Source organism: Penaeus chinensis, chromosome 3, assembly GCF_019202785.1.
Source record: "Penaeus chinensis breed Huanghai No. 1 chromosome 3, ASM1920278v2, whole genome shotgun sequence".
In the NCBI taxonomy this organism is placed as follows: Eukaryota; Metazoa; Arthropoda; class Malacostraca; order Decapoda; family Penaeidae; genus Penaeus; species Penaeus chinensis.
Window position 1 is genome coordinate 12315534 of NC_061821.1, and position 12500 is coordinate 12328033.

The 12500-nt window shown below is 44.2% G+C and overlaps 1 protein-coding gene across 5 annotated transcripts in view; it reads left to right on the plus strand.

The window, feature by feature from the left end:
* The window catches only part of LOC125045072 (mucin-17-like), a 34457-nt gene that overhangs the window by 19997 nt on the left and 1960 nt on the right, over positions 1 to 12500 (plus strand). For 3 of the 5 annotated variants that reach the window (XM_047642167.1, XM_047642158.1, XM_047642149.1), the window contains 2 exons: positions 5647 to 11305; positions 11484 to 11726. In XM_047642167.1, coding sequence (XP_047498123.1) covers positions 5655 to 11305; positions 11484 to 11726 — 5894 coding nt within the window. In that variant the 5' untranslated portion in view covers positions 5647 to 5654. The remainder of the gene's footprint in view (positions 1 to 5646; positions 11306 to 11483; positions 11727 to 12500) is intronic. The other 2 variants (XM_047642188.1, XM_047642177.1) reach the window with 1 other exon arrangement.

The following is a 12500-nucleotide window of genomic DNA, read 5'->3' on the forward strand; positions in this document are numbered from 1 at the left end:
GGAAGATCTTATTCTGAAATGTTTAAAGTAAAACACTGGCGTAATAAGGGCTGCAGCAGTGATATATGAGGCTATCAAGGTCAAATATGGTTATAAAGAACAGTTATTGTTCGCGGAAATAACCTGTGGCGAGCGGGTTTTGTGTACAGCCCGTCACGTTTCCCGTCCAAATATTTACGGACCTTCGCCCGCACACCTTGGCTCCGATTCGTCCGTCAGCCACCCGCACTTCCACCTTTCCCCGTTCATGTCTCCTGCCCTTGTCTACAGGCCTCGCTTCCCTCGCCGCGTCTCCACGTCCCTCAACCTCATCCCGTTTTGTACACGATTTGTCTTGATTTGTTCCCTTCATCCCTTCACCTCTCACCTCATTTCCGCGGCCTGGCACTCTCGTTCCCCGTGATGCTTTCAGACATGGCACACGTCAGCAGCGAACCCCATAACCATTTTCTCTAGGGCTAATTTCCTCTCGCAGCTGGTGTTAAAGAAGCCACAACTCTGTAAACGGCAGTCATAAGACACCAAGGCAAGGGCTGTGTTGCCATGCGCCGCCGCCATGACGTATTTCGACGCCATTAAGCGAAGCCGATGTTTATGAATGACTGTCTGCTAGGCGGGAAAAGAACTCCCCAAGGTGAATATGTTTCTCGCAGAATAGGTTAAACTGCCAGTCAGCTAATTATCAGTTACGTCGTTAGATTTAGTAACAGTCACTGTGGGAGTATATATCTAGCATCCAGTAGTAGGTGTTGACCGGTACGTGCGACTCACTGGAAAATGCAGCCGGTCGGCATTTATGCAAGGTCAAACTCCTTACAGCATTTCCTCCTCCCTTCCTTGCTAGTGTTAGGGGAGCGAGTTGTTCTCGGTTACCATGAAAATGCTCTGATCGTAAATCTATTGCAGTTGTTTTATTGGATAGAATTGACAATAATGTTTAAGCGCTAAGCAAGTGCCGGAATTACATCGATTATCGCGCTTACGTAGGCTGTGGCGACATTATTAGCGCCAGCCCATCAAGGGGGTTTAGAAATTCACTAAGTCATCTTTGAAAAAAAATACGCAATCTCCATGTTTTCTTTTTCTTTTTGGTTGACAGATACTAGTCGCTTCCTTAATAACCCATCAATAACAGGTCTTCGTGGGAAGAGCTTCTAGAGGTCTCATTTAAGAGGTTTATTAAGCCAGACCAAATAGTGTCCTTCGTAAGTGTGTCCTTGCCACTCTGGTCGTCTTTGAGCCTGTAAGTCATTTATATTTGAAAATTGCTGTTTATTGTTTATTGGTGTGGAGCTAATTCAACAGCTGTAAAGATAGAAAATCTTAATGGAGTTGACTTAGATGAGGTGAAGACAAAGCGATGCTGTACTGCGCTAAAGACTGTGGAAACATTGACAATGCACCACTGTAGGATGAAATGTTGTCCGTGACGCTATCTGCCGTCGTGCAGCCGCCCAGTTTAGGATAATGTTTTTCATTCTTTCCACTGTCATTCGTACTAACCGCTAGCTCTGCACTTGACATGTTCATCCACATCCCACGGCCACAATGCATACAAAGGGCCTTGGGACGAGACACTGTTTAAGCAGTAAGTGAGGCAGACTGCTGCGACGTGGTATTTTTATTCATGTATGAACAAGGGAGGAGTGACGTACCTGGTTCTGAATCTGCGAGATGCTGCCACGCCAGTGTTTGCATACACCAGGGACCGAGCCGCCTGGGCCGCGCGAGATAGAGGCTGGCGTTGTTCAGGCTATGAAAAGCTTGCATTGCAGCGATATATATATATATATATATATATATATATATATTATATATATATAATGCGTACACATATGTATATGTATATATATATATATATATATATATATAATGGATGTATGTGTATATATAATGGATGTATTTATATATAAATTTATAAATGTATGTGTATATATATAATGTATAAATATGTAATACACACACACACACACACACACACACACACACACACACACACACACACACACACACACACACACACACACACACGCACACGTACACACAAACATGCATAATGTGTGTGTGTGTGTGTGTGTGTGTGTGTGTGTGTGTGTGTGTGTGTGTGTGTGTGTGTGTGTGTGCGTGTGTGCATATATTTACATATATCTGTCTATATATATATATAATTGTATGTATATAGTTTGTTTATATATATAATTGATAATATATATATTATTTATTATATATATGCATATGTATATATATACATATGCATATATATTGGTGTGTGTGTATGTATATATATATGTATATGTATACGTATATAATATATATAATGAATGATGGACCACATAGACTATGTTAGAATATACAAATCAGAACAATAGGATGGAATGGTTGATGTTCATAGTTGAAAACAGAGTAGTGTAGCTTGTACAGAAGAGGAATGCACGAAGGTAGATGAGGAGGGCCAGCGGAATGCGTCGAACCCAAGACAAGCGCATGACTGGCCGGCGGGGGCAGGGGGCGTTGTGAACCCGGCACTTACGGCCCTCTCGCCTGGTGACACATATCACTCGTGGCACCGGCTCCTTAAGGGGTTGTAATTCCCGGGTTATTGGTCCTTCCTGGCGTGCGTTGTCTGGCCTTGGCGGAGACCTCGGCGAGTGCTGTTGTTACCCCGCGGGTCACTGCTGGCTTGGGCCTCGACGCGCAGGTTGTGAGGGAGGGGAAGGAGGGATGAGGAGGGCGACGGAGGGCACAGAGGAAATGGCACTTATTATGTTGTTGCAATTGCCCCTAGATGGAGGAGAGGCAGACTGGCGTTGAGATGTTCTGCAGCGAGTCTTATTCGCGCTATGGGAAGCACATTGCATCCTCGGCTTTGCTAAGTCACCAGCAAATCACTTCGCCAACGGAAACTCGCTTCGTAATTATCGCGTCAAAACAACGGCCACAACAGCCGAAAGGCAGTGCCATAACATCACCCAAGGAGACCTACAATACATGGCACGTAACAGCTGTACACACACACACACACACACACACACACACACACACACACACACACACACACACACACACACACACACACACACACACACACACACACACACACACACATGCTCTCCCTCTCACGTACTAAATCAGGCTCGTGGCAAAGGACAAAGAGATTTCTCGCGCGAGACACACGCCCATATCCGTCTGGCTTTAGAGAAGCGGACGTAGGGCAAAATGGCGCCTCAGGTATTTCCGGAAATTCTTTCTTTTATTGGAGACGCTATTTCTTACTTTTACTAAACGCTTCTCTTCTTTGGTAGGGTTGTTTCTGAAGGTGACGAATTCCATCGTGAAAGGAATTTTGGGGAGGTGGCGGACACATCTCACTGTCTCGGCCGAGGAGGCGCAAGTGTCGGGGCTTCGGAACGCGATGCGACACTGTTTAAATCCCGTAAAACCCTTTTAAGATCGGTATGTTTAGGGTGTGATTGTACGTCTTCAACCGCCATTAAGATCGAATCACATTCTTAAATTCGCTCCTAAATTCATGCAGTTTATATTTTTCTTCTAGTCAGGCATATATATATCTTTTATAAGTAGACATGACTGAGTCTGCATGTGGGTTTGTTGACTCGGTGTGTGTGTGTATGTGTGTGTGTGTGTGTGTGTGTGTGTGTGTGTGTGTGTGTGTGTGTGTGTGTGTGTGTGTGTGTGTGTGTGTGTGTGTGTGTGTGTGTCTGCGCGCGCGCGCGCAATGCGTCTAATGTATATATGTGTATCAGCGCTTATAGTTGGAATTATGCATGCATCTCGGGTTGCAATGCATAACTGATAGACACCAACATTCCACGGTTTGCTAAATCAGATGAACGGGTTTGCTTTCGCTCGTATGTCATTTCCCTTCGGTCTCAGCTTAGCGTTCGCCCTCAATGGAATATGACGTTCATAGAGATAGAAGACAATAAGAACGAGGAAAACAATATAGAGAGGGATAGAACGGAAAGTCAAGAGAATAGAACAGATAGTTTGTTCTTGTATATAAATATGGTTGTCGAAAGGATTCTATTCTTGAAATAAGTAGAAGCCCTGTTTATCGATGTCGGTATTCGTTGTCCGCATGTTCAGTAAAATGTCTTTTTTGTATATATGACTGTTTGACTGTAATTGAGAAAGTCTTTTCTGTAGTTCATTATTATTATTATTTATTGTTATTTGCGAACTAACTAATGTCTACATTTTACCTTGGTTGTTTCTCTTCTCTTGTGAGCATTTTCACTCCCTATTTTGCCTCTCCCAGTTCTACATTATCTCCCTCTCATGTTATTTATGTTCTCCGTCAATATATCCATGCCTTCAAGGTAAACCGCCCTAACCGTGTAAACTCTGCGTTGATTCGCCCGAGGCCAGGCTCCTCTTCGCGTCTCGTGGCGGCAGCCGAAAGGCCTGTTTCCCGCCGTCCGTGTCGGCCGTGCTGACAGCACCCGGCTCTTCTCTGAGGTTGTGACTGATGGCCGTTTGGGGATGTCAGCACGCACTTTCAGGCTTTCGGGAGGCTGTGTAATTATATTCCGGCACCAATACACCTATTATGTTGTTCATTACGCATGGCCCCGGTACATGACCTGGTAATTACAGGTGAATTTAAGGTAATATGTATAATCCAACGTAATGAACACTAAATGTTCACAGATTATTGTTATTAGTTGTATCTACGCCGAAAGAATGAACAATAGTTAATAAATTCCCACAGATCAGTAACGACTTATGAGCCTGGTATATACTGCGTATTAACAGATTCGGTATTAGTTGTATTAGTCCAGACACGAATCGGGGAAACTGAATTTCACGCTGAAGTTATGCGAGCTTATTAGTGCCAGAGACGTCAGGATTGGGCGGGACTAACACGAGCGAGAGGCTGAGGGTTATAAATGCGCATTCCCAGAGGGTGGGGCTAAACACGCTCCCGTCTGAATTCTTACAAATAGACAGCTGAGGTCACACCGCAACTCCGACAGACAAGTGCCTCCGGACGAAGTGCAAGCGCGAAATCAAATGCAGTCATGTGCTTGTAAATGCGTCTGTACATCACAGTCTACGTGCCTGACTAGTTCCGCTCCTGGGAGAGTTAGCGCATATGAAAGCATGTACGATGGAAGGCAATCTATCAAAACGCTGAGGAGTAAACACTAAACGACTTCCTAGACACTAACAGATGATAAGCGTCGATAAATAATACGTTGTCTAGAAAAGTAAATGTAAAAAAAAAAAAAAAAATCTTGAGCACTTTGTATCCTAAGTGCGATATAGAATGGGCAGTATTGTGCTTATTTTCATTAACTGCATGTTTATGTTGATAGGTTATTATAGGAAAGTGATGATATTGATAATGTATAGACATAATTCATTTTATAAAGTATAATCAAATGATGCAGTACATTTACACAAAACATTCGTGTTTAGTACGTGATGTCTAAATATCAGGTTTGGTCTAATTCACAACATGACATGAATTTATACAGTGAGTGTCCCACTGCTTCTATAGATTATCGTTTTGTTGAGACGTGATTTCTAGATATCACTCGCAACTTTCCCTTGTGTCAGATTATATTACGGCCATAACCTTTGTTTGGATTCGTCCTGTTTTGTAATGTTTTCTTGTCCCAGATGGTAGAATGGCCTCCGTAGCTGTAGGCACCACTGCTGACACTCCTGCTGCTACTTCTGCTGTAACTGCCTCACCTCCTCCTGTCCCTCTTCCTAGGAACTTGTCTGCTCAAAACTCAGAAACCGCCCAGTCTTCCGACACCGCTCAGTCTAGCACTTCTTCCTCCGCCATGGCGAGCGTTCAGACCTCTGCGGCAGCGCTGTCTTCGCCACCAGGCCCGCCTCAGCCCCCACCTGTATCTTGTCCTCCACCCCCGCCGCCCTCCTCCTCTCCTCCACCACCTCCCCCTCCACCTGTTGACTTAGGCTCGGTTGCATCTCCGCCCCCGCCCGACCTTCCTCCTCCTCCAGACTTCTACTCCCTCTCCTCCTCTCCGCCTCCACCGCCTCCTCCCCCTTCGTACCTTTTCCCTGAACTCTCATCGGAGGACTTGCCTCCCCCACCCCCGGCCCATCTCATGATGGACCTACCGCCCCCACCGCCCCCGATGTACATATGCTCGTACGACCCGCCCTCGCCAGAGGTAAAGTCAGAATACGATCCGCAGCTCCCACCACAATTTGCTTCGGCCGCGAAGCAACAGCAATTCCCACAAGCTTCACCTCCTGTCCCTCCTCCTCCTCCTCGAACTGGGCCTCCCCCTCGTCCTAGTCCTCCTCCTCCTCCGACGCCGCCCGTGCGACAGGCGTCGAAAGAAAACTTGGCTGCAATAACACACACAGACACCCCCGCGGCGGAGGCTTTGGCTGTAACGTCGGAGATCGCCACCAGCGCAGGCTCTCCAGAGTCTTCCTGTGAAGCGTCTGGGGAAGAATCGAAGACCAGAGGGGAGACAAGCACAGCGTATCCGGACAAGAACGTAACCGAGGATTCCGCCAACGGCCGTCCAGCCTCAAGCTTGGTGTCATCATCTACTCTGACGGCCACTATGCTCCTCACTCCTGAATCTGGCCTCTCCCCACTGCCCCCTCACGCCCTCCGAGTCTCGCCAGTTCCCACTTCGTCGTCGCTAGAGTTCACAGATGATTTCACCATGACGCCGCCCTCGAGTGATGTGACCTTTGCATCAAACTTTTATGATAATAGTAAAGACTCCACTATAGATATGGAAACACCCGAGGTCACACCACAGCTCTCTGAGACAGTAGGATCTGTATCCTCTACACCTGTTGACCTGACACTATCTCTTGTTCCTGACAGCATGGACACAAGTACCCAAATGTCAGAGACTAGCCAGGATGTATTATCTGCAACAGTTACCTCAGATGATGCGTTGTCTCCTTTGCCCAAATCAACAAGCGAAGATATATCACAGGGAAATGAAGATGATGATTCCCTCTCTGCCAGAAATGATGTGATAACAGAGAGGTCAGATCTGGACACCCTTGTTTTCCCCAGCACCGCCAACACCTCTACCACAGAAATGGCGCAAATGTCGTCCCCATTCTCCACAGAACCCCCGTCTTTGTTCTCTCTCCCCACCGACAGTGACACCATTTCTGCTGAATTTGATTCCCTTGCAGCAGACACCTTGTCACCAACAGGGGATTTTGATTCATTAGCCTTGGAAGCAGACACGTGCAGTGTAACGACCTTCACCACTGCTGTTACTACAGATGCTTATATGCTCTCCTCATCATCCCCAGGGGTTTCAGATACTGCTTATGCAACTGCTGACAGTACAATGGCTTCAGCAACAGCATCTCCAGCATTCACAGAATCCTGTACCATAACACCAGTCCCTAATGACTACCTTACTCCTTTGTCAACCAACCCAACTACAACCCCAATACCGTCACCCATTCCCACAGAGGCATTTACCTCAAGACCCAGCTCACTTTCTCCTTTTCTGGACTCTAAATCATCTACTCCCTATCTATCTGAAAGCTCTCTGGTGACCAGTGAGGGCACTGCGTCATCTGGTTCTCAACATCTTGTCTGTCCATCTTTCTCTCCATCCCCTCATTCTTCAACCTTCGCTGTCTCCTCAGCAAGAACAATGGCGTCATCACAACATCGTCCTGATCACAAGGTCACCAATACAGAAAGGTTAGTGGCATCACAATCCTCCGAATCTCACATGAAATCTACATCAACCCAGGGCAGTTCTGTGATGTCACAGGTATCAGAGAATGAAAAGGGAGGTGAAAACAAAGACTCCCAGCCCAACGACCTCATGGGACAGGGGGAATCGACAGCAGGGAGTGGCGAGAAGGCATGTAAAGCTGGAAGAGGACAAGGGGAGGAAAAACAAGATTGTCCTGATGTGAAAAACAGTGAGAGTGATGGTGCTTCTGAAACCAAGGAATGTAAAACTCAAGAACAAAACACAGAAGAGGAATCAAATGTACATAAGGAAAATGAATCAAGAACTGAAGAGGAAATTAACAAAAATGGACAAGAGAAATCAGAATGTGAAGAAAAGGAGGTTAATAAATGTATACAAAGTAAGGATACTCCAACAAACAGCGATACCTCTGCACAGTCAGATTCTAGTAGCAAAGAAGATGAAGTAAAACCTGATCATGAGGACGTAGATGAAAAGAAAAAAGAGGTAAGTAATGAGTTAAAAGGACAGCCAAATACAGAACTTGATAATAATACATTAAAGGAAAATTTTGAGAAATCAGAGAGTGAAGAAACTCAGAAGACAAAAGGTATGGAAGATGATGATAATATTCAAAATCCAGATGATAAAGAAAATATAGAAGTCAGATCTGATGAACTTGCTGATCTGAATGATTCAAAGGGAAATGAAGAACAAACAATGAAAAATGAGGAAAAGGCAGACCAAGAGAGTACTGCCAGTGGACCTAATATGACAGACAAAGAGAAGTTAGGAGAAGAAAAAGAGATTTCCCAGCAACTGGTAAAGGGCAGTTCAGAGAATAAAACTGAAGCTGAAGAGGATAATACAAAACCTGATTGTGAAGTTGCCTCAACAACTGTGGCAGAGAATAGTGGAAAACAACTGACTAGTAACAATGATCAAACTGACAAAATTAATTCTGAAAGAGGAGCAAACTCTTCCAAAGATACCACTCAAACATGTCTAGTAATACCAACAATAATAGGTTCAGTTTCAGATGTTTTCCAGGGTTCAGAGGGAGCACCCACTGGCACTCCACCAAAATCTCCAAACTCTAGAAGGAGGAGACAGCCACTTACATCTTTCCCCCACTCAAGGAGTCCTACCCCGAGCCATGGAGTTCAGCTTGAAGTATCCCCATTATCAGTTCAGTCAAAAATATCTCCTACTTCTCCACACAGTGAAACAAATACTGGAGGTACAGTAGCCCCAGGAAGGACACCATCGCCTGTGAGTGCCAGAAGTTCTCAAGAAGACTCTTCAAGAAAGTCGCCTTCACCCAAAATACTTTCTGGAAAATCTGACAATGCTCTGCAGTTATTGAATGCTACTGTTGGTAACTTACAAACTTTATGTGCAGATTTACCAGCTTCTACAGGTATCCAACAGGATACACATCAAATTTCAGAAAAGCTGTCTCTCTCTCCTTCAAATGAGTCAGACAAAACACTAGAGGAAGCAGGTGCTTTGAATGCTAAAGAAACCATAAATGAAGAGAAGAAAAAACTAACAGAAAATGGCAAACCTCAGGAAAAAGATAGTGAACCAACACTCCAAAAACAAAATGGTAGAAAAGATTCTGATTCATCTCACACTGCTGATGTCCTCAACAACAATAAAAATGAGGACGTAAAAACTCAATTAGATGTTAAACCAGTACAAGAAAAACAAGTGGAAAATGGTGGTCCACAAGTGTCAGAGCAGCCTCATATAACCAATGGCGTCAAAATCCCAGAGAGTTCATTTGCAGAGCCACTCCCACAGAGTGAGAGTACTCAGCCTTCAGCTCATGTAGAGTCAGTTTCACAGTCAAGTACCCTCCCATCTCCCATAGGTTCTGTCAAGAGTGATGATTGCCAAACTAATGATGTAACACAGAATGTCTGTAGTGTTCAGAATGCCGCACCTGCCTTAATCACTCTCCCTGAATCATCCATACAACACACTACTGGCACTGGCCTTAAAACATCCACCATTGCAGATCAGGGAGAAAGTAAAATTCATGTTTTTGATATTGATGAAAGAAAGGACAATAATGGCGAAAATTTAGAACCAGAGTGTAATCTTGCTGATAGTATACCTATAGTTAGTTCAGACAAACAGGTTTTCCCAGAGTCTAGTCATGAAAATAAACTTGAAGGTCAGGTTTCAGTTTTAGGAAGTAGTTCAGTCAGTGCTTCACACACCCCAACTAATGGTTCCCACACCTTATTGTCTTCTTCTTCCCCCCTTCACAGCATCCTGGAAGATGTTGTTGAACCTCCGCCAGTGCCCCACGCCAAGACTCCCCCTCCGCCTCCCCCTCGATCCTGTGTCAACACCCCCAAGCCAGGCATGAGTGCTCCATTACCGCCTCCTAGGCAGTATATGCTGATTCCAATCAACCCACCCCAGACGACACTTAGAAGGCATAGTCCCCCACCAGCTCCACCCCGATCTACATCAATACGCAAATCTCCTCCACCTCCACCTCCCAGATCAGCCATTCATACTCCGGCTTCTAAGAATGAATGGATTGATTTTCCTCCACTTCCACCACCTCCAATATCATCTCTAAACACTCCCTCTAGTCCAACACCAAAACTGACTCCAGTTCCAGAGGAGACCTCATCACCATCTACACCTCAACCCTCTGCATCATCTAGAAACTCAGAAACATGTTCTCCAGTAACTTCCAGTGCCACAGCAAGAGCTACCACTCCCTCTTTAAGTGAATATGAAGCAGATTCAAGAATATCATGTAAAGAGGAACAAACCAATGCTCAGGCCATTACAATCTCATCCACCTATTCCAGTTCTCAGTTGGACGTGAATACTGAGGATAAGCCACCAGCTCTTCCACCACCCCCTGAAGAAGAGTCTGAAGAAGAGCCACCCCTACCACCTCCCCCTCCAGTAGATTCCCAAAGCAAGTCTGAACCCCCTCTCCCTCCACCCCCTCCAAATGAATCAGTTTCTGTTCCCCTCATTCCTCCACTTCTCCCTCCTCCTCCTCCTCCTCCACCTCCAAGAAATTTAATTACAACTCCACCACTTCCACCTCCCCCCAAAATTGTATCAAATGGGGCATATCTCACATCTCATGTGGACAATGATAAAAAATTCTCTAACCAAGTAAGTATTTTTACTTCAGATTCGGCAGAAAGTTCCAAAGAACCCCCTACCATGCCTCCACCTCCACCAGCACAACCTGCAACAGAAGCATTAGCTGTTTCATCTTCATCCATGCTTACATCTAATGTGACACCTCCAGTTTATTCAGTCCCCCCTGTGCCACCACCAGCACCTTCATCTACATCATCAGAGGATAAATCTCAGTATACACCTCCACCTCCACCACCTAACATTTGCCTAACTTCTCCTAAACCTGGCCTTCCCAACTCCTGTCTCTTCTCAATCTCACCATATGGCAAGGTTGTCATCAACCGAAGTGATTTACCACTCCCCTCACCAGAAGAAGAGATAAGGAAAGTCTTTGCAAATGTTAAGGACTGGGGAATTTTGGAAGAGGAAACAGAAACACTGTCAGTCTATACTCAGCTACGGCCTAATATCCAACAGGGACCACAGTAAGTATAAAGATCTTTGATCTTTGGTTATGAAAATTCTGGAATAGGTGTGCTAGTTTGGAAATATATATTTTTTTTCACTATTTGTAATTAGTATGTGCCACAGAGCTGACAGATAGGGTACACTTACTTACTTAAGTCAAATCACTTGACAAATACTTGTAATTTTCCTTTCTAGATGTGGTTTAGTGGCTCTTAGTATGGCATCTCAAGTCTTTCCTGAGACTGTAGATGTTGCTGACTTACTGAAGGAGGCCAGGAGAAGAGGCTTTACCAAGCATGGAGAGATGTTTAGTTCAGAAGCAATGGTTAGCCTGGCAGAAGGAATTACTGGGATGGAGGCAACCATCAGAAGGGATGTCTTGTGTGACCCAAGGACCCTACTGGAACTCTTGATGAAAGGAGATTTGATTTTAGTGCCGTATCCTTTTATAGCACTGGTTTAATAATTTAGTTAATTAAAATTTTCTAGTTTGAGGATGGCAAAAGGTAGAAACATGATTAATTGAAGTGTATTTAACCCATTTAGCACAGGTGGCAAGACTACAGTGCCATGCCCACTGTAATAAAAGTTTATCTGTTGCCTTTATACATAGATGGCTCTACAAGTGCTTAGTCACTTAAGAGACAGCTATTAGTCTTACCTATCTCACCTGTTTACCCTTTTCCTTGATTTTTTGAAAGCTTCATATCTATTGTTTTATTGTCTTTGATATTATTAATATTTTGATAACAATTTAATAATCATTATATCAATAAGACTGAAAACAAGGTCAATATTAATAGTATTAGAAAGAAAAACACATTTTTCCGCCAATTCAAGAAATGGAGGAATCAAGGTCAGTCAGTAGGGCCAACTGATAGACTCCTTGATGGCTGAGCACACATGGGGCCATCTATATATATCAAAATTCATAAAAATTAAAAGGGGAGAGAACATAAACCCGCTGATATTGGGTTAAAGAGAAAACTTTCTTGGATATTATTTTTTATCCCTTTTTGGTGATGTAGTGTATTTTAAAACAATATAATGCTACTGAAAAAAATATACATTTTCATAGATTCATGAAAGTGGTTCCCTGACATCTTGGCACTGATTGATGGAGAGGGTATAGACACCACCTGGGATTATGATGAAAGTTTTATTGATCATTACTAACAGTATTCATGGTCTTAGTTATGCATAGGTATTATA